The 23,715-nt window shown below is 43.7% G+C and overlaps 1 protein-coding gene across 1 annotated transcript in view; it reads left to right on the top strand.

Moving 5' to 3' along the window:
* LOC142471214 (uncharacterized) overlaps positions 1-23,715 on the top strand; it is a 56,827-nt gene that overhangs the window by 20,370 nt on the left and 12,742 nt on the right. The window contains 2 exon segments of the mRNA XM_075578010.1: positions 15,922-16,268; positions 17,785-17,805. Coding sequence (XP_075434125.1) covers positions 17,803-17,805 — 3 coding nt within the window. The 5' untranslated portion in view covers positions 15,922-16,268; positions 17,785-17,802.

A 23,715-nucleotide genomic window follows, 5' to 3' on the forward strand; every position in this document is an offset into this window, starting at 1 on the left:
TATGCTCCCCCCATCTCCTCCTGTCCTTCCTAGATGAGTTTCAGGACTCTGGGACAAAGGGAACATGAAAAGTGGAAAAGCAGGGGTCACTAACTTTTGCATGCTACATTACACAGTCCCTGGCTTATGGTGCTATGTAGCTGCCAGGCACCCACAGTGTTCAGGGGTAACCAGATGAGCCTAACCTTTATTGTATAGCCTGGTTACCCACCACCATTACACCCTCCTTTCCCCCATCTCAAAAAAGCTGTTTGTGTATATTTACTGTGTTTATATAGAGTGCAAGCTCTGCAGGACAGTCATTTTCGCTCACACTTATTACAATGTTATATATGGAAGAAGTGTGAGAGTATATTTAGAGTGTAAGCTCTGCGGGACAGTAGCTCTCTCACAATGATTATATTGTTACGGTATAAATATATAGAGGTAGTGTGTGTGTGTATATATATAGATTGTAAGCTCTGCGGGACAGTAACTCTCACACTGATTACAATGTTATATATAGAAGTAGCGTGTGTATATATAGAGTGTAAGCTCTGCGGGACAGTAACTCTCACACTGATTACAATGCTATATATATAAGTAGTGTGAGTGTGTATATATAGAGTGTAAGCTATGTGCGACAGTAACTCTCTCACTGATTACAATGTTATATATAGAAGTAGTGTGAGTGTATATATAGAGTGTAAGCTCTGCAGAACAGTAACTCTCTCACCACTGATTACAACTTTATATGTAGAAGTGGTGTGAGTGTGTATATATAGAGTGTAAGCTCTGCGGGACAGTAACTCTCACACTGATTACAATGTTTTATATAGAAGTAGTGTGAGTGTATATATAGAGTGTAAGCTCTGCGGGACAGTAACTGTCTCACACTGATTACAATGTTATATATAGAAGTAGTGTGAGTGTATATATAGAGTGTAAGCTCTGCGGGACAGTAACTGTCTCACACTGATTACAATGTTATGTATATATATTTATATACATAACCTGTCTTCTCCTTCCCACACAGATTGACACACTGGATTGAACTGGTAGCATTAACTTCCACCTGCGTTTTAAAATGTAGTTATTGACACGTAATTTTACGGCCACCATTTAAAACAATTTTTTTGCTGGGGGGGCCGGGGTAGGTAAGAACGGATGGATTTACATGAGAGAGTGTAATGTTTCGCTAGGTTGTACTAATACTCGGAATTTTAGCCGCAACTCAACAACGGCTTCCTCTTTAGCCTGTACTGCAAGATACAACAGGAAGTACAACAGGATACAGCTGCAGAGCAGAGTCAGGACCCGAGTGTGAAACTATTATCATCATATGAACGATCAAGAACAGATTCTCCCTTTATTAGGTTATAATCTGGGACAAAAACTTAATTACGCAAAAAGTAAAAACGTGTGAGATAATTATTGTCCCGCAGAGCTTACACTCTATATGTGTATATATACACACACACACACACACACTACTCTATATACTGTAACAATGTAATCGGAGTGAGAGTTACTGTCCCGCAGTGCTTACATTCTATATATACACTCACACTACTTCTATATATAACACTGTAATCAGTGTGAGTGTTACTGTCCCGCAGACCTTATACTCTGTATACACACATTACTTCTATATTTAACATTGTAATCAGTGTGAGAGAGTTACTGCCCTACAGAGCTTACACTCTAGATATAAACTCACACTACTTCTATATATAACATTGTAATCAGTGTGAGATAGTTACTGTCTCACAGAGCTTACACTCTGTATTCACACATTACTTCTATATTTAATATTGTAATCAGTGTGAGAGTTACTGTCCCACAGAGCTTACACTCTATATATACACAATCACACTACTTCTATATATAACATTGTAATCAGTGTGAGAGTTGCTGTCCCGCAGAGCTTACCCTCTATATACACACACACACTACTTCTATATATAACATTATAATCAGTGTGAGAGAGTTACTGTCCCACAGAGCTTACACTCTATATATACACTCACACTACTTCTATATATAACATTATAATCAGTGTGAGAGAGTTACTGTCCCACAGAGCCTACACTCTATATACACACTAAAATAGAATAAGGATGTCCAGTATCTGTGCTACAGAGCCTATGTGGAGAAAATATTCTGTTTTCACTATTTGTAAAACACATTTTGATAGAAGGTTATGAGAATATTAATAAAACACCACCAGTGGCAGAGACTCTGTAATGTGGGCAGTAAATGCCTCCTAAGTAAGGGTATGGAGTCCTGGGGGAAGTATAAGGAAATCACAACTAACCCGGCCAGTAAGCACAGGAGGAGGCGATCCCCCTCCCCTCGGAATGACAAACCCTGGAGGAAATAATCAGTAAGACCGTTGATTTCTTTTCAATCCTGAGAGTATCCGATGAGCATAAAAAGAGCATAAAGTGAGTACTCACGGCGTGGTGGTGTAAAACTCCAGCAGCGCGCTTCCTGCTGTTTGGGTCATAGTAGTCATAGAAAAGGTATCCACTGAAGTGATAAAGCACATTTGGTGTGAAACGCGTAGTAGGCTCTGCACCTCCTTTTTTGTTATGCTGGTTGGGCAATACATTTTTCACTTTTTATACCACCTGTCTCCCATTTTTCTGGGCAGTGCGCTGCTCTGTGCATTTTTGCATTTTCTCTGCTGTAACCACCGAAGTGAAAAAGAACGCAGTGCACTGCAGGAACAGGCTAAGGCTAAGGCAGCAAAATAATTAATGGTTAAAAAAAACATTTATTGATCTTGCAGCATAGGGGGAGCGAACAGGACAGTGAATCTCTGATGCGTTTTGTGCTCAAGGGCACTTTATTAAAGAGTGAATATCCTCGGAGTCTCAGCTGTTAAATACACCTCACGAGGCGAGGGTACACAGCGCGCGCACAGAGCCATCAGCGGCAGAAGCAACACCTGATTCTGCAGGTGACGGCGCACAGGTAGTGCCAAGCGGCCCCTCTGTGTTGGAGGACAATCCAACATTGATATTGATAATAGAAATGACAAAACAAGAAGAAACAAAAACATGTATGAAAGCACAAATAAATATTACATACATGTAATTTAAGACGGGATATAAACAATGGCCCCGACGTGTCTGAATTTTAATCTTGATATATTCATCTGGTGCAACTGGAGTCTAATTGAAAGAGATACTTGTTAACATAGTGTCTTAACTAGAAATGTGGTGTATTACCCGGGCGCTAACTCTGACCGTGTTTGGTGTTTGATCTAAATATCTTGTTAAAATGAGAGATATGTAATACAACTCTACATTTCGTTTGGGATGTCCTCGTGTGACTCAAGATACCCCACTAGGGTCTATCCAGGACCATTAATAGATATGGAACACAAGAAGAGATGGGGGAGCACAGTGTGAGGAAAGATGAGTTTGGGATGTGTTATCTCTCGCTAATGTTCAATGGGGTGCTTGCGCCTTCAATGAACCCTCAAAGAGAGATAGGCAACCCCTTGGATAGGGAGTTGGCGTATAAGGATGAATGTGTCTATAATTGATAAATAAAATCAATAAATGAATCACTTACACGGCCTTGTGTAAGTTGTATCTCATCGAGGTTTCTTTTACGGTCGTGTCTTGCTTCTAGGGGATGTTCTTCCTTTCTCTCTGGTCTTCTCTTCCTGCCTTTTCTTCTTACTACGTCCTTGTTGTTTGTCGTTGGATGGATGGATTCTTCGCAGTGATTCTCCTCTCATATAGGTATAAACATAAATGGAAAGGTAGTTAGATACATATATACATGGGTCAGCTGCGGTACAAGGGAAGGAGATGAAACAATATCTCCAGGAATATATATATGATAATTATCCACTCACACGGCCTAATGTGAGTGATATCTTATATCCATATCTTTTAGGCACCTGTGTCAATACAGGTCTTCAGGAAAATGGACAAACACAGACAGGTGTTCCCATGTGTGACAATGACAAAGGGTAAATAAATATATCAATATATCAAGATACTCACACGGGCTAGTGTGAGCGCACACTCGTAGTGGTATCTTTGGGATTCCAAATGATAGAAACCTCCTAAGGGCTAGATCCAATCATAGATAGACTATGAGACACTAAGCACTGGGGTAATAATCTTTTTATTGAACAAACTCATATACACTAGTAACAAGTGAATGGGTAAAAACAGATAAAAATAAAAATACTGAAAAGTTAAAAACCAAGAAGCAGCTACTGCTTCTCGGGGGAGTGTAAAAAACTAGCAGCTAAGGGAATCAATGGGTGGTTAGTGGGCAAAAAAGTCTGTTAGCTCTGCGTCCGGATGAAGAGATCCCACAGCACCTCTGGCTCCTCTCTGATTGCTGCAGGCTGTGAACGATGGAGAGCTACGCGTTTCGCCCTAAACAGGGCTTCCTCAGGCTCTTAGAAAGTAGAATGGCTGGGTTTAAGTCCCCTTAAGTAGACCCAGACCTATCCTCTGTCGCAGTCAATTAAAACCGTATCTTTCCGCGCGACGGGGGGGCCGCCATATTTTAGGATGCGCGCGCATCCTGCGAGTGGCGCTCAGTGTGACGGCTGTGAGTTACGCCTTCATTGTTGATTGCGTGAGGTAGATGCGAAGTTATGCGCCTGCGCTATGCAGGTTCTCCTTCAGTGCTGGAATTAGTACCGCTCATAGTCCTTCTTAAGTCTGATGACGTGTAGTATGCACATTCACATCGTGTTACATTCGTGCTTGAGCTTCTACAATACATAGACGGGTGATTGCATACACCCGTCGTGGAAGTTAAAAGAGTGTATACAATATACAATTTGCTTATAGTTAAAAGTGCTACTACATATTCCTACATGAAATCTTCCTACAAGGTTCCAAATACTCTTCAAAATACAATTACCTAATCACATAATAATACTTTAAAATATATAGCTGTCAATTAATAAAGTCAGTTCATTTTATTTACAAAAAAATATTCAGTTGTGTTTAAAAATGGGATATTTAAAAAATAAGATATTAAAACATACAATATTTAGAATATAAGATAAAAAATTAAATACATTCTTGAAGGCGGATACTTCATTGGCATAGAGATATTTCTTACATACGTAGTTTAGATAGCTTTCATTAAATTGTTAATATTATATTTCATATTATTCAGTGGTGATGATATTTTCAAGTTAATAAAAATTTGTTCTTAATGTAAACATTCAAATATAATATAATAACTGTGGCAGCAATAAAGTCAACTGTTTTTAGAATGGAACTGAAGTGTCACCCCACCCAGAGTGCATTCTTAGGGCATATGGTGCCGCAAATACAAATAGGCCTAACTGGACTATGCACAGTATGGGTATAAGTGTTTAAAGTGCTTAAAAATGTGCTTAAAAGTGTTTCATTGGATGTGGACATCCATGTGGAGGTGAACAAAAGAGGTGCTGCGATAACATAAAAGCCCCCAGGTCTATATCGATATTTAGACCTCTGGGGGTTAACGTCTTCAATTTATAAATCCAAAACGTTTCCTGTTGGCACAATTTACGCAGCCTGTCCCCCCCTCTCCAATGTGCGTCCACTCTCTCGATCCCTTTATAGGTTAAAACTCCTGGGTTACCACCATGGGCTAGACTAAAATGTTTGGAGACACTGTGTGTCATTAGCTGCTTGCTTATATTACCCATGTGCTCCAGCACGCGGACCCTCAAAGGTCTTGTGGTGCGGCCCACGTACTGGAGTCCACACGGGCATGACAGGAGGTACAGTACACAATGTACTCTGTGCGACAGGTGACATTTTGTTTAATTTTAAAAACCTCTTTTGTGATGTTGGAAGCAAATTCTGTTTTCTCCCCTTTGGTGACCTGTCTGCATGCCTTACAGCCGTAGCAGCCAAAAAAGCCCTTTGGCGAAGGTAGCCAACTTTGTGTCTTTATTGTATCTCTTTTGTTAAAAACGCTGGGGGCCAATTTTGATTTAATGCATGAGGCTTTTCTGAAAATTACTTTCGGGACGTCTGGAATGTGGTCTTTCAGAACCGGGTCTGTCTGTACCACATGCCAATGCCTTTTGATTATTTGTTGGATTCTGGTGGCGTCCGAGTTGTAAGTGGTGATGAATGGTATGTTATTGAAATCAAAGGTTAAAGTCAAAAATTTCGATTTTAACATACCATTCATCACCACTTACAACTCGGACGCCACCAGAATCCAACAAATAATCAAAAGGCATTGGCATGTGGTACAGACAGACCCGGTTCTGAAAGACCACATTCCAGACGTCCCGAAAGTAATTTTCAGAAAAGCCTCATGCATTAAATCAAAATTGGCCCCCAGCGTTTTTAACAAAAGAGATGCAATAAAGACACAAAGTTGGCTACCTTCGCCAAAGGGCTTTTTTGGCTGCCTCGGCTGTAAGGCATGCAGACAGGTCACCAAAGGGGAGAAAACAGAATTTGCTTCCAACATCACAAAAGAGGTTTTTAAAATTAAACAAAATGTCACCTGTCGCACAGAGTACATTGTGTACTGTACCTCCTGTCATGCCCGTGTGGACTCCAGTACGTGGGCCGCACCACAAGACCTTTGAGGGTCCGCGTGCTGGAGCACATGGGTAATATAAGCAAGCAGCTAATGACACACAGTGTCTCCAAACATTTTAGTCTAGCCCATGGTGGTAACCCAGGAGTTTTAACCTATAAAGGGATCGAGAGAGTGGACGCACATTGGAGAGGGGGGGACAGGCTGCGTAAATTGTGCCAACAGGAAACGTTTTGGATTTATAAATTGAAGACGTTAACCCCCAGAGGTCTAAATATCGATATAGACCTGGGGGCTTTTATGTAATCGCAGCACCTCTTTTGTTCACCTCCACATGGATGTCCACATCCAATGAAACACTTTTAAGCACATTTTTAAGCACTTTAAACACTTATACCCATACATAGTCCAGTTAGGCCTATTTGTATTTGCGGCACCATATGCCCTAAGAATGCACTCTGGGTGGGGGGACACCTCAGTTCCATTCTAAAAACAGTTGACTTTATTGCTGCCACAGTTATTATATTATATTTGAATGTTTACATTAAGAACCAATTTTTATTAACTTGAAAATATCATCACCACTGAATAATATGAACTATAATATTAACAATTTAATGAAAGCTATCTAAACTACGTATGTAAGAAATATCTCTATGCCAATGAAGTATCCGCCTTCAAGAATGTATTTCATTTTTTATCTTATGTTCTAAATATTGTATGTTTTAATATCTTATTTTTTAAATATCCCATTTTTAAACACAACTGAATATTTTTTTGTAAATAAAATGAACTGAATTTATTAATTGACAGCTATATATTTTAAAGTATTATTATGTGATTAGGTAATTGTATTTTGAAGAGTATTTGGAACCTTGTAGGAAGATTTCATGTAGGAATATGTAGCAGTACTTTTAACTATAAGCAAATTGTATATTGTATACACTCTTTTAACTTCCACGATGGGTGTATGCAATCACCCGTCTATGTATTGTAGAAGCTCAAGCACGAATGTAACACGATGTGAATGTTCATACTACACGTCATCAGACTTAAGAAGGACTATGAGCGGTACTAATTCCAGCACTGAAGGAGAACCTGGATATCGCAGGCGCATAACTTCGCATCTACCTCACGCAATCAACAATGAAGGCGTAACTCACAGCCGTCACACTGAGCGCCACTCGCAGGATGCGCGCGCATACTAAAAGATGGCGGCCCCCCGTCGCGCGGAAAGATACGGTTTTAATTGACTGGGACAGAGGATAGGTCTGGGTCTACTTAAGGGGACTTAAACCCAGCCATTCTACTTTCTAAGAGCCTGAGGAAGCCCTGTTTAGGGCGAAACGCGTAGCTCTCCATCGTTCACAGCCTGCAGCAATCAGAGAGGAGCCAGAGGTGCTGTGGGATCTCTTCATCCGGACGCGAAGCTAAGAGACTTTTTTGCCCACTAACCACCCATTGATTCCCTTAGCTGCTAGTTTTTTACACTCCCCCGAGAAGCAGTAGCTGCTTCTTGGTTTTTAACTTTTCAGTATTTTTATTTTTATCTGTTTTTACCCATTCACTTGTTACTAGTGTATAAGAGTTTGTTCAATAAAAAGATTATTACCCGAGTGCTTACTGTCCCATAGTCTATCTATGATTGGATCTAGCCCTTAGGAGGTGTCTATCATTTGGAATCCCAAAGATACCACTACGAGTGTGCGCTCACACTAGCCCGTGTGAGTATCTTGATATATTGATATATTTATTTACCCTTTGTCATTGTCACGCATGGGAACACCTGTCTGTGTTTGTCCATTTTCCTGAAGACCTGTATTGACACAGGTGCCTAAAAGATACGTATATAAGATATCACTCACATTAGGCCTTGTGAGTGGATAATTATCATATATATATTCCTGGAGATATTGTTTCATCTCCTTCCCTTGTACCGCAGCTGACCCGTGTATATATGTATCTAACTACCTTTCCATTTATGTTTATACCTAAATGAGAGGAGAATCACTGCGAAGAATCCATCCATCCAACGACAAACAACAAGGACGTAGTAAGAAGAAAAGGCAGGAAGAGAAGACCAGAGAGAAAGGAAGAACATCCCCTAGAAGCAAGACACGACCGTAAAAGAAACCTCGATGGGATACAACTTACACAAGGCCGTGTAAGTGATTCATTTATTGATTTTATTTATCAATTATAGACACATTCATCCTTATACGCCAACTCCCTACCCAAGGGGTTGCCTATCTCTCTTTGAGGGTTCATTGAAGGCGCAAGCACCCCATTGAACATTAGCGAGAGATAACACATCCCAAACTCATCTTTCCTCACACTGAGCTCCCCCATCTCTTCTTGTGTTCCATTCTTAACTAGAAATAACAACATCACAACACTTAATCATATGTAGGCATGCATAACAATGTCTACCGTCACCTCTCCTGCTGGCAGCAAAACCTGGTAAGTTACAGGAATGCCAGCAGTAATAATGGAGGTTTGCCCTCACACCTTGGTGAGGTGCCCTATGTATGGACGGGAGTGGCTACATGCTCTGAGTCCATAATTAGTGACATCAGAGCTGTGCCTGCCTCCTGAGGTATATAAGGCACTACACTGCCAAAAGTTAGCTGAGAGGAAGTGCTGAGGAAGAGTTGCAGTAGAGGAAAAAAGGTTGCACTGTGTAATTGCTGTGGGTTAAAGTTACAAGTTGAAGCAGCAAGTTCAAAGGTGCCCACTAGTGCAGTAACTAGTGGCACCATACGATATCTAGCCAGAGAAGGCCAACTGTGTCCAGGGACCTGGCACAGGGGTGATCTCCCAGCAGGGAGAGGGAATCCCACTCCATTGGGATTTTAAAGGGGATCACGGAACAATGTGCAGCTGAGACCATGACTGTGAGGGGCAGCTGGCCCTTATCACCACGCACAATAAAGATGGCTTGTTCAAGAACCCCCTGGTGTGAGTCTGCAATTACTTTACAGGGGCCCGCACCACCAAGAAGGAGTTCCTCATCAGGACCCTCTACCTGCATACGCATAGATCCTAATGAGGTGGAGGCGCTGCACGTGATGTAAGTAGGACTCATGCACACTACCTCAGCTACCTGTCTGGGTTGACATCCCCGAATACCACCATGCGGGAGACTCAGGAGTCCTGTTGCCTACAGGTGCACCACCAGACACACGCATGTAATGGGGGCTGGATAGACCACAGGGGCCAATGTGAGATTGGGGGGGTCAGACCAGACATGAACAACCATTACATTTGGAGGCGCTGCTGAGATAATTGTCAACAGGACAGGCTTTTGCTAGGCACACTAGGAAATAGGGATAGTGGCTGATGCCATTTTGTGCTGCGTAGGAAAGGAGCCAGGGGTAGTCAAGGAAGGCTGCGGAAGACGTGGAACGCACAGACGCCCTGGGATTTTTAGGTCTGGAGCCGGGCTATAGCTGTCACCGAAACCTTGAGGTAGTGCTAGTGATATGACGCCTAAAGGGATAAACTGGTAACTTAGAGCAGGAATCCTGGAGAGGGTCTGCGCTAGACTGACCAACAGCAGGTAGACCCCAAAGTATTGTATGGACGAACCAGAGTACTCTAGTCCATTCCAGACCGCTTGATGTAGGGAGCACAGATTGGGAGGAAGGAGACACAGCAGACACAGCAAGAGTGAGCCTAGCCTGAGGTAGTGCAAACACGAGTCAGACCTGCATTAGGTACACAAGGTGGTGCACAAGGCATTTTTATGTTACCGGTGTGGCAGCTGCCCCGCAGAGTGGAGCTCCATGTACAATAATTCAAGATACAGGGATCGAATGGAGAATCCGTACGAGGCAGAAGCTCAAATATGGTTGATGGAGGCTGAAGGAGAGAACGAATATGGTATGATGTGTGAGGAAGAAGAGCCAGCTCAAGAGGAGACCTTTGTGAGCCTGCTGTGGAATGGAGTGAAAACAGTAATTGTGCCATGGAGGGCCTGCTTAGGATCCTGGGGTACTGACCCTGAGGATAGTGAAGGGGACAGTATTGGGAAATGGGAGGCACGTAATGGATTGGCTAGTCATTCAACATACAAAAAATCGAACGCTACCTCAACTATGAATCTGATTGACATTTCTACCCAAAATGGCGGTTCTCCCTTCCCTGGGAGACCGCGTGGGCCAGTTGCAGAAAATGTTACAAATGCTTTTGCAGAAAGTTTGCCAGGAGTGGCGCAAACGGAGAGACCCCGCCCTGTTGTGGGGTATGGCCTAAAGCGGGAGCCACGCCCACATGGACTATGACTAGTTCCGCTCCTGTGCTGGGCCAGCCTACAAAGCTACGGGACATCCCCCAAGTTTCAACCAGGGGGAGTGGTTTCCTGTCTTGGCGGATGCGGATGGAGAAAGTTAGAGGAATTGTTGGCGACCCAGCCCATGCCCTTCAGTTACGAGAAACCAGCAAGCCATAAAGACCACTATTGCTAGCACCTCCATTAGTAACTATGGCTTGCAAACCAGAAGAAGGGCCTCTGATAACGACTCATTCCTACTCGGCTCCAGAAGGCTTCCTGATCCTCCGAGTAGAAGGTGTAGAGACAGCATGTTTATGCCTGCAGTGCCGACTGCCGGGCGGAGCGATAGGATCTACTGCACGATGTGCTCAGTGTGGCCTACAATACTTATGGCCCATGCCGACATTTGTGCCGATCGAGGCGGTGGAAGCTGCGGAGGATGTCGCTTTGATGGCGGCGGAACTTTCCAGTGCGCTGTGGAGGGAGACTATGGGTCCCGGCGAAAAGGGATCAGCTCCAGTCATTAAAACAGAGCCGGCCGAGAAAACCGATTACCGACATAGTGATAAGAAGGGCCCGCACCACAAATCACCAAGCGGAATGCCCCGGCCTAATGCCAAACTGGAGTCCTCGGACGAGGAGTCCCTCCACATTATTGCCGTTACGGCGCGACCACCAGCGTACCACAGCAGCAGTACTATTAAACGAGTGCCACTTACCTGTGTTGGCGAGGAGCGGAACCGAGTGTCGCCCATACCACGGCGAAGTCCCACGGCCGTGGTGACCAGCGGATCCGATGGCGGCAGATCCACTCCAACGCCTAGGAGTGATAGGCAGAGTCCCCGGTTATCCTCGGCTTCCCAAGTGGTGGTGGCGGAGGAAGGACAGGCCCAGGCGGTGCCACGAAGGAAAAAGGAGTTGCCGGATGTCCTGGTGGAGGAAGAGGTCTCGCTTCGGGACCCAACCCAAGATGGCGACGAGACACGTGCGTGTCCAGACATCGCTTCCGGTAGACTGAGTAGAACCGAGGGGGAAGTGATCGCATCCCTTCGCTCAAACAGTGGAGGTCGGATGCCCCAGTCCAAGAGGAGTGGCCGCTCGACACCACGATCGAGGAGTCGGGAGACCGGAAAAACGGAGAGTCCCTGCGGCAGAACCGGACCAGGTAGTGGAGAGGAGCAGGTCCCAGCCCTGCGGATACCGACGGCCCGGCCCTATCCCCAATCCCAGACCCTAGCTAGACCCAAGGCCCTAGTTAAAGCCCCAGCCCCTTTCACGTTCACATTTGGGTCCTCTTCTAGTTTAGTGATGTCAGGGGATTCACGGGTCACGTCCGATGAACGGACAGGGAGCCTGGACTATGGGACCTCTGATGATGGGTCCGTGGGAGGAGGGAGGATTACACGGCGTGTATCGGTGTCCAGTGACTGTCCCAGTAATGTAAGTGTTACTATTGGGAACCAGAAAATGGGGACGGACACTCAAGCACCGTCCGAGTGTACGTCGGGCATATCTTCTGGGGGTGTATTAGAAGAGGGAGAGCTAGAGGAGGTGTCCGGGGAGGAGAATAGGGAGACCCGGTAGTGGGCCCCCTTGTTTGAGGGATATGTGCCCTGGATGGATAGGACACGGTTTATCCTAGATCGGGAGGGGGTAGTAGATCATTGGTGGGCCCAAGGGGAGTTTACGGAGGATGATCATCTAAGGGAACTCCAGGAAAGGTGGTATAGAATTGGGCGAGGGTTGATAGAACCAATGGGTCCGGATTGGTTGGATGATCCGGTGGATCCTGATGAACCCCTGTCATGGGTGTTGCCGGGGAGAGTGGGCAGTACTAAGTTGATGCGAGCCTGCAGTGCAGAACGGGCCATTGTGGCCAAGTATAAACGTTCCCATAGATTGGAATACCCCTATGTTCCCGAACCCCTCATGCAGGAGATAGAGGACCGCCGGTATGGGTGGCTCAGGGAAGACATAGAATACTACATGGTTGTCAAGGGAGGTGACATTAAGGGGCCCTGGGCAGAGGAAAAGATATCCCAGTTGATGCGAGTCTGGAGTATTGGGCGCAGCATCTATATGCATAAGGTGGTGTATAGAGGAGAGCGTGGCCTGCCCCGGGAATATAGTGTAACAGTCACCGACATGGCGGGCAGAGAGGTGAAAAAGCCAGATCCTTGTCACTATTATTAGGGAGTCAACACATGAGGTCTGTGAGAAGAAATCTTGAGCGCTCCGGCTGGTCAGTGAGCGCTGTGTTATAGCTAATCATGAAAAGCATTGTTTTGATTTTTGAATGATGTGTTCCTTTTGCAGTGGTTCCTGGAAGAAAGGTACACCAAATTTAGGTCCCAGCCGGGTCGGTGGGAATTCACCAGGGGGATTATGTAGGCATGCATAACAATGTCTACCGTCACCTCTCCTGCTGGCAGCAAAACCTGGTAAGTTACAGGAATGCCAGCAGTAATAATGAAGGTTTGCCCTCACACCTTGGTGAGGTGCCCTATGTATGGATGGGAGTGGCTACATGCTCTGAGTCCATAATTAGTGACATCAGAGCTGTGCCTGCCTCCTGAGGTATATAAGGCACTACACTGCCAAAAGTTAGTTGAGAGGAAGTGCTGAGGAAGAGCTGCAGTAGAGGAAAAAAGGTTGCACTGTGTAATTGCTGCGGGTTAAAGTTACAAGGTGAAGCAGCAAGTTCAAATGTGCCCACTAGTGCAGTAACTAGTGGCACCATACGATATCCAGCCAGAGAAGGCCAACTGTGTCCAGGGACCTGGCACAGGGGTGATCTCCCTGCGGGGAGAGGGAATCCCACTCCATTGGGAGGGCGTACCTTTTAAAGGGGATCACGGAAAAATGTGCGGCTGAGACGATGACTGTGAGGGGCAGCTGGCCCTTATCACCACGCACAATAAAGATGGCTTGTTCAAGAACCCCCTGGTGTGAGTCTGCAATTACTCTACAGGGGCCCGCACCACCAAGAAGGAGTTCCTCATCAGGTCCCTCTACCTGCATACGCATAGATCCTGATAAGGTGGAGGCGCTGCACGTGATGTAAGTAGGACTCATGCACACTACCTCAGTTGCCTGTCTGGGTTGACATCCCCGAATACCACCATGTGGGAGAATCAGGAGTCCTGTTGCCTACAGGTTCACCACCAGACACACGCATGTAATGGGGGCTGGATAGACTACAGGGGCCAATGTGAGATTGGGGGGGTCAGACCAGACACGAACAACCGTTACACATATATAATAACACTGAGGACATACAGAAAGATACATTGTACAGGCAGTCCTCTGTTATCCAACCGTATCCGTTCTGGAAGTAGCGTTGGATAGTGAAACCGTTGTAAAGTGAGTCCCATGTAAATCAGTGGCGGTGAGCGTTGGATGACGCATTCAGGCGTCAGATAACGCATTCAGGCGTCGAAAAACGGCCCTTAGGATTGCATTGTAAAGTTTTGGATATGCCATTTGTTGTAAAGTGAAACGTTCGATAACGAGGACTACCTGTATGTTTAAACAAAACATATAGTCATTTTTGTGCACCAGGCTCAAGAGGAAATCCTGTAAAATATACATATAGAGGACATAAGCAATGACTAGAACAAGGATAATGAAATCAGATAAAGGTTATTGTGCATATTGACATCATCAATCTGAATTCCATAATACGATCATGATCCTGTAGGGGTTTGAGAAAAAAAAAGGTGGTTAGAGTTTGATCACTGAGAGAAAAGTAGAGCTGGAAGCGGTAAAAAATAATTTATTTAAATAGGCCTGTAGCCAAACATACTGGCAAATAAGTGAATCCTCCGACGCGTTTCCTGCCTTGTCTGCACTTTATCGAGATTGAAGTACAACTATTGAAAACCAGAGCGTCCGTGGATGTGAGTATACCACATATCCAGTATTGGATGTACAGTTTGGATACATTGTATCCTTCTGTCATTAACATCGACTGGGAGTTAAAGCATTTTTTATAACTTAATTTCATAATCCTATTTTCCCTTGTATTGATTTCATTCATTGATTCCTTGAATGTCTACATCTCTCTTACTTCACGTTTCATTGATGTTTTGCTATTTGACTAGATGCCTTGTTCAAATTGTTCTATACATTTTATACAGTAGATATTATTCTTTTTTTTTTTTGCCTCCGGTGTTCCAGACAGACTGTGATTTATAGATTTGTCACCTGTTTATCATATTATACAGTAACCATTATAATTGTTGTTATACTATATAGGTTATTACTATTTTTTATCTTTTATGACACATACAGTAAAGGTGATTATTATATAATATATTAGTTTTTGTAATAAGGGTTTTTTTATTTCATATTTCTTATGTTATTTGGATTATCTTATGAGGATACATACACTTCTTGCTATTTCACTTATTTTTATTGATTTTATATTTTTATCTAAATTTATGTATATTCATTTCTCACAGTTTTTTTATTTTTTATATATTCACCGTTTTCTTTGTCTATTATCATTCACTTCATAACTTTTTAAATAGTTTATTATTTATTAATTGTTCATTATTATTATCATAATTAAGATTTTTTATTAATATATATATTTCTTTAGCATATATATATTTTCCTATTAATTTTAATATATTTTCATTATATAAGTATCTAATAGGTTTATGATTTTTTGATCTAGAAACTATGTTGTCTTTATGTATATATCTGTTAGTCTTTTTATTATATTGTTATCTGATGTTTTTGTAAACATTTGGTTCTTTCGGTTCTATATAATGGTCAGTTGTTTGACACCTTGCATTATAGACTTTTGTCTTTCTGATTTCAACCAGCAGCTGTTGCATAATTAATTACCTAATTACCTAATTGGGTTGTATTACCAAAGGGAGTGCACCTACTTTTGACCATTATATAATCAGACACTGAAGGAACCTCAGTACTCTTTGATAAAGCACCTCCACGGCGGGAAACGCGTCAGAGTTTTAATCTGTGTGTCTGTCCTTTTGGCTAATATGCCCAATAAATAGTTGTTATTTTTTGCCCCAGCCCTTTGCTCCTTTTTGGCAGTGCTCTACCTTCTACCTCTATCTACTTCACACGGTCTCGTTCAACTCTACTTTTGTCCATAGCCAGTGTGGTTTTGCGGATATCCCTTTAACACAAGGAACGGTGAGGACAGACGGAGGGAGGACCCTTACGGAGCCCCAGAGGGGACAGATTACAGGAAGACATTCAGCGGTGGGAGCCGCATCGTCAGGTGCATGAGAGCGGAAGCATACGGCCACATCCCCTCCCGGTCAGGAGAAAACCAAAGGAGACGCATATTACGCTTAATATATCCAGCAGGACTGCACGGAGCCAGGCAGTGAAGGTAATCCATCACCATCAGGTGACGGCAGTGGTCGGGACCTATTGCGAGGACATCGGAGGTCTCTACAGACGGTCTACCCCATCCCCGTTGCCAGAGAGGACTCCGGTAAGCCCTTATTCTATGGGGATACAACATATGGAGGAAGGGGGTATAGGGGTCAAAGCACACATGGGTTAACCGGAGGAGGTTAACGGAAGTACAACAAGTGGCCAGAGACAAACCGATATACCACCTAATGCCACGCAATACTTAACACTGTATACAGGCTATTTATACTATTTTGGACACTGTTGGACTTGAATACAGCTTACTGTTTATTGGTTCCAGCTATAAAGCACATATGCTAAAGATGTTTTTTTAAAACATTGTGGATTTATCTACTGAATATGTCTTATGAGATTTTTGCAGCATCCCTGTAGGATTATATATCCTACTACAGTTTGAGAAATAAAGACAACATCAGCAATTCCGGCAGTAGACACATTGGAGCATATACTGTATAGAACTAAGTCAGAAAATGTTTGAGCTCCCAATCAATATTCATACACATTGGGTGAAGAGATCTCAGGGTATATATCCAGAACATCTCTCTACAGTTTTGTGTAGACTCACGATTGCCACCTCTAATCGGTGGTAGGATATGTTCTAATGCACTGAATGTGAAAGCATTTATAGAACCCAAAAAACATTTTGAGAAGGGACTTGAAACTGGATATTTATCATCATATTTCTTAATAGATCTAAGATGTTCAGCAATTCAGACTCTTAATAGTCCTACCAATGTATCTACTGCCACATCCGCACTTCACCCTATAAATAACAAAATGAGTATTGCATGTTGTGTGTCTTAATTTTGTAATTAGTTTTTGTATGTTGACATCTGATGAATGTCAGAGGAGCTGCATGTCTGCATGTTCTGCAATTCCCACCCTTATAGGAACCTGCAAGAGGTGGTGGGGTTTGCAGTTATTAAAGTAGGAGATTTGAATAAACTAGGGGTTAAGTAATGTCCAATTGTTTTAGCCCTTCTGTATACAAATCTGGGAATGGTTTTAGAGCAGTTCTGTAGATCAACATCGAGCTGTAAAACACCCCAATGTTTCTCACCGATTGATCGTATTTAATTAGAATGTTTGCTATAGGTGGTAATGAGCAATGGTGGAGAGTCATCAGTTCCCTTATTGTCATTTTTACCAATCCTTTTCTTTTCAGTAGATTGTAACAAATCAGATCTATTCATCTCCAAGGAGTGTTGAAAAGCTTGTTGAACATTGTTTTTATTATACCCCTTAGATAAAAATCAGGATTTTAAATCTTCTGCTTATGCTAAATAAATCTCTCAGTCAAAACAATTGTGTTGAAGACTCAGGAAAACAAGTCTATTTGGAGGGAAACCCCTGAGAAGGGGTAAGAGAGTAGAGCAGAGTAGGGAGCGGAGATCATTTTGGACAATTCCAATGTTCTGATTGGTCAGGGATCTTTACAAGAGCTCCCTATTGGACAGAGGAGGTGGAGGAGGGACCAGGACACATCAGGTCATGGTATAAAAGGCAGGAGCTGATACAGTTCTTGTCAGTCTGTTTGTGATAATCTTTCTACAACATGTCCTATTTTCTTCCAGCTCCTGAACCAGCTCCAGATGGTGAGTATAGATATATATCACTTTATACAATTCATATTTTGATATTTTATTTACTGTATATTGGGCGTTATTTGGCTTGACTTGTTTGTTAGAATGCCAACATTTGATGTTACATTTCAATTAACTTGTACTAATTACGTTTGCTTGTTAAGTTTTAGTTGTATGTATATCAGTGTACTCAGCACTGTGCACTGAAAATACCGGGAATTATAATACCATAAGCACAACAAAGTCAGACAATAGGAAAGAAAATCCATGCCCACGAAGAGCTTACAATCTAAGTGGTATGTTGGGAAATTTACAGACAGCAGGTGAGGGAATACGTGCAGTAGATGGCAGCGCTGTGACGGTGCTCGTCTCCGATCAGGAAGCGGACCCGCAGGGCTGAGGTAGGGATGCAAATAAACTGACCAGGGACCCGGGACAGAGTCCTATTAGAGTATCCGTAGTCGGTAAGCAGGCAGGAGGTCAGTGCTGGCGGCAGTGGTGAAAAGTCCAGACAACAGGCAAAGGGTCAGGGCAGGCGGCAGACAGCGAGGTCGGGTTCACGGTCTGGGGTCAGCAACAGGGATTTCAAATGAACAGGCTAGCCACAGCAACAGGCTAGCCTCCGGAAAAGGGAAGCCACAGGGATGGCTCACGAACAAGGAAGGCTCAGCCACAGGCAAGGCACAGCAACAGGAAGAGGGAAGGCTCACGAACAAGGAAGGCTCAAGAACTAGAACCGAAGGTGGCCAGAAACACAAGGAAACCTATATGTAATGCTCAGGCAAGGGCTGGAAGTCACTGTCTGCTATTTAAGCTCTTGAACAGGGGCTGCCAATATAGCAGGCTGCCAGCAACCAATTTTTTTTGCCGTTAAAAACAAATAGCCAAGTGAGCGGGGATACACCACTTATCGCCAGTTTCAAAACTTGTCCAATTCTAGTAGCCTCGATAAGGTTATCGAGGATTATCGAGGCTCTAGAATGGCAATTTACTTTGAAATTCCTCTCACCAGAAAAAATTGGCTTGAAGCTGCCAAGAAGCCCCAGAGGCGGCGCCGAGAGAGGGGCAGAAAAAAATGCATTTCTCCTTCATTGTTACGCCGGTGCTGACCACAGACCAGACCCATCCCCTGAGCTGAAGGGGGAAGTGGTAATACACGCACCCGCAGCAAAGGGAGCGTGTCCGGAGTGTGGTATAAAGTGTTGCCAGGCCAGGTGTAATAATGTAGACAATACTTGCCGGTACCAGTTGAAGAGATAGAGTGAAGAATGCCTTGCCGAGGTCAGGGAGTGGAGAGTGGAGGTAGGTTGTAGTCCAAGCCGTGTTCAAGGGGTAACCAGAGTGTGCGTTATCCAAGGAGTGCTGAGATTGAGAGCTAGAGGAGGTAATCGTACGAGCCGCGTCTGAACCTGAGAAAACACTAAGAGAATCCAGGAGTACTTCCATACAGAGACTATGTCGAGCAAAGACTGAGAGCAGATTGGAGCTAGAAAAAGGAGGGAGATCCAATCAGGAACGGAGGCGGGATAGGAAGAGCTACAGGGAGACACTGCAGATTGGTGCAGGCATAACAAGCCAGGTGAGTCTTGTTGGTAACCTGAGTATGCCCGTGCGGTGTGCGGGGGCGGAGCCTGAGGTCCGGGGGACAGGAAGAAGAGTGTGCAGAATGAGTGCGCTCCGTAACGCGTGTAGGTGCGTGGACCGCGCCAGAGGAGGGTGCAGGTGTGCGCACAGGAGGGCGTGGGCACGCCCGGTGCTGAGCAGAGGAATCGCCGAGTGGAGTGATCCCGCGACAGCGGCAGGGGCGGGGAGCCGTGGAGGCCGGTAAGGTAAGGTAGAGTTGTGTTGTGTGTCCAGGGGCTCCCTATGGGAAGAGAGTGCTCTGTGTGGGGAGCGCGGAGAACGCCGATTCCTGACATTCATAGGATTGATGCCGGGTGTCTCCGGAGCTGATACACATTATTACCAGCACCAGAGGCCCCCCGGTATGAATCAGATGTAGGAAAAATGCATTTACAGGCAACTTCATTATCTTAGCGCCTAACCGCTAAGGAAATGAACGGATTAACCACCAGTGCCGGTTTATTGTTGGTAGCGGGGGTGGGTGAAGGTGGTATTTGGCCCTTTGTTGGTGTTAAGGCCTTGTGGGGGGGGTTGCGGGTGGAGTTAACCCCTTCATTACCTTAATTCCTCCCGCTACCACCCGGTAGGCCTAAACATCCAACCTTGGGGCTACTGCCCCCTTCACCCAATCCCTCTAACCCCAATAAAGAAAAATTAAAACAACAACCCTACTACCCACCTCCTCTACCCACAACAACCTCCCCCCCCCCAACTCATACAGTACAGTAATGGGAAAAATTACTATTATCCAGATATGGATAATAGCTCATTTGCCCATTCAAAATCAAACCTTAGCCAGCCAGCATAAATAAAGTAAATAAAACTTTCTACTTACCCCTGCCTTCATGAAGGGTGTCCTCATCAGCATACTCCAGGTCCATGTCCTCTATTGGAAAGCGACAATTACCTAGGCGCTCTACAATTATTGATAATAGCGTAATATAAATATATTAGCCCAATCAGAAGACCCTACATGAATCACAATTCCCGTGCACGACTCTGGGGTCCACTGTCCGCAGCTCGAACCCTAATTGGGTCTTTTCCTCGTCCCCAAACAATAAACCAAAAAACAAAGAACAAGGGGGGCGCGGATAAGTATCACCAAATAATAAATATTAAATATTAAAATAGCCGACACTGAAAAGGGTAAACTGGCTATTTCATATAGCCAGAATTACCTAGTACCTAGTACGTGCACAAGGGTCCTAATGAACCACTGTCAATGCACTAACGCTGGTACAGTATGACCAGGGATAAGTGTAATAATGAATAAATTAATAATTTGAGTAAATAATTTGATACTCACACGGGCCTGTGTGAGCACATGTATATCTGGGTTTCCTTGTCCTCTTGATGATGAGCTGGCTAGATCACCGCTTGTCCACTTGGGGGATCCCTTGATGTACTTCAAACGGCCTCTCTTCCGTCTGGTTAGCCTCTTTGTCCCCAACATCAAGGGTGGCGTCACTGTATACTGATCAGCTCGTGCTGTACTAGAGCCGTATACAACTCACCCCGAGTTGTGTGGAAAAAAGCAAGCAGGAAAAAAGTGATACAATAACACTGATACCAACTGCAGAGAGTAATACTACCTGTGTGGTTAGAGTACAGGCCAGCTGGGGATATAGCTGAACTCCCTCACCACCTGAGGCCTGCACATGAGTTCATCCGAACCACAGTCAATGCAGCTCACCTGATGTACCCTAGGTTGGGAGAGTGGACGGAAACAGCGTAAATATAGTAAAGATACTCACACGGGCTTGTGTGAGCCCAGGCACCTAGGAAGGCCTTTTAAGGTGATGGTGGAGCAATCCTTAGTGTCACAACACACTTTGGCTTACGGGGCAGTAATACGCTGGATACCTCTTTGTGTAAAAAAGTCCCAGTTTAATAAAATAAAATATAAACATTAAAAGTACATAAAAAGTAAATGAAACCTCCTGCCAACCGCACCAATGTTCGTTCAGTACGTCCCCCTCGCAGCATGTGCTCCCTCTGCGTCCGGATGGCGCCTGACATGCAAGGGCTGGAATGCACAGACGGGCTGCTCTTCCAGGTTACGGTATCCCCAGAGGTCCAAAAAGAATGGAGCAACGCATTTCGCTTTGTTCTAAAGCTTCTTCAGGCTTCTAACAGTCGGATGTCTCTGACGGGTCATTTATACCCCTTCTGTATCCTCATCAGCTGGTAATTAGGCAAATCAAGCTGAGCCGAACCTCCATGGTACTGGAATAGACAGACCCATATTCTATGGCTCCAATGTAAGTATTGAGAGTGACCCCTAGTGGTCAATCAAATGTAAGCTATTATGATGATCCTCCCTGGTGTTCAACTCGTATGAAAGGTTGCTGGTACTGGACACCGTCACAGCTCATTTAGTTTACAGTCCTCCTATTTAGCACATATACATAAAAATCTGGAATCATAAAGGTGTTCTGAAATCACATAGCTCATCAATAATGTTTAACTCGTGTATGGCTTGGCTAAAACCTGTCCTAATCAGTATAAACTGTACTAAAATAACAGTCATTCACACATACTACCCTATCTGAGAAGAAAAGTTCTATAACTACATGACCCTAGTGTGCATCTCTTTAGAAAAGGTGGCTGGAACCTGTCACACTCACAATTGAATGTATCTAAGTGGCAACCCTCATAGCTGCCATGAGAGAAATTCACCAATAACTTTCCAAACTACTAATAACCTCCTATCTAACCAAGTATTAAATTCGAGACTCTCTGCCGAGTCTAACAATCACTTAATATACCAATGCAGATGGTATATACTACAAATAAATCAATAGCACCACCTAGTGTCCTAATAATGGAAACACATGTTCCAATGCAGTTACCAGTACAAATAAATGATGTATAACCAAGATAACATATTCTTACTAAAAGAACAAGACTGGATTAATTCGACCTGCTAAAAAGCCTTAGAAAAAATAATATGACGATTGTGGTGTGTCCATTTCCTAAAAGAAAACAGACAAAATATATTAAAAGCAGATTCGTTTGAAACATAACAAATTAATTTAAATAAATGCCCCCAGATCGATGTCAACATTCAGACCCAATGGGGTCATGGTCTTGAGTTTATAGATCCAAAACATTTCTGCCCTACTGAGTTTATTTAATCTATCCCCTCCTCTAAGTCCTTGGGGGATACATTCTATACCCCTGAACCGTAGTCCGTCCGGTTTTGCTCCATGAGCCATCTCAAAATGTCTGGAGACGCTGTGAGTTGCCAATTTTCTCCGGATGTTGCCCATGTACTCCAGCACACAGATACAGAGGGCTCTTGAAGTCCGTCCGACATACTGGAGACCACATGGGCACTCCAGGATGTAAACCACATATGTAGACCTACAATTCTACCCCCGTGGAATTGGGTTTGAAACGTATTGTCTCCTTGGAAGCCTGGGTGCACGCTTTACACCCATGGCAACCGAAGAACCCCACCGGTCGTGGTAGCCAATTTAGTGTGTTGGCTTTTGGTTTGTTCTTAAAGTGACTTGGTGCCAATCTGTTCTTAAGGTTCGCACACATAGTAAAAATCACTTTTGGCATTGTGGCTGCTAGTTCTTTTGGGATCGGATCCATCTGTACCAGGTGCCAGTGTTTTCTAATGATTCTCCTAATCTTCTCTGCATCCTTGTTAAAACCTGTCACAAATGGGACGTTGAATTTCTCGTTATTTTTTTCCGGCTTAACTACTAGTAAGTCTTTTTATCTTAATGCTGAAGCTTTATCTATTGCTCCCTCAACGATAATTGGGTCGTATTTTCTCTCCATAAATCTTTTCTTTAGGATTTTTGTTTGGTCTTGAAAAAGACTATCATCTGTGCAGTTCTTCTAATCCTATGGAACTGTCCATATGGGATGTTCTCAATCCACTGTTTGTCATGACAGCTTAATTTGAGATGACATCTAAGGTCAACAGAGTTGATGAGGATTTTGTTTGATTCATGTTAATTTTCCTATAATACAATATAGTTTCAATATTATATACATATTTTTTGTTGCAAATTAAATATTAATTACATAAAATGATGGGTGTTTCACATTAATACACTTTCTCTCAACCCAGGGGGAGCATGTGGGAAAAAACAACAAGAAAAACACACTAAGTGCAGACAATAAAGTACAATGGTGAAACTTGTATTTAAAGCTTGGCTCTTATGTGCTGCCTACTCACAAGATGTCAGTAGGGTAAAAGCAGTGACAGGATAAGTGGAATCTGATGAGTCTTTCTGGACACAGACAGGAAGCAGCTAGGACTTGGATATCAGGTGCAAA

The sequence above is a fragment of the Ascaphus truei genome, chromosome 20 (genome assembly GCF_040206685.1).
Source record: "Ascaphus truei isolate aAscTru1 chromosome 20, aAscTru1.hap1, whole genome shotgun sequence".
Classification (NCBI taxonomy): Eukaryota; Metazoa; Chordata; class Amphibia; order Anura; family Ascaphidae; genus Ascaphus; species Ascaphus truei.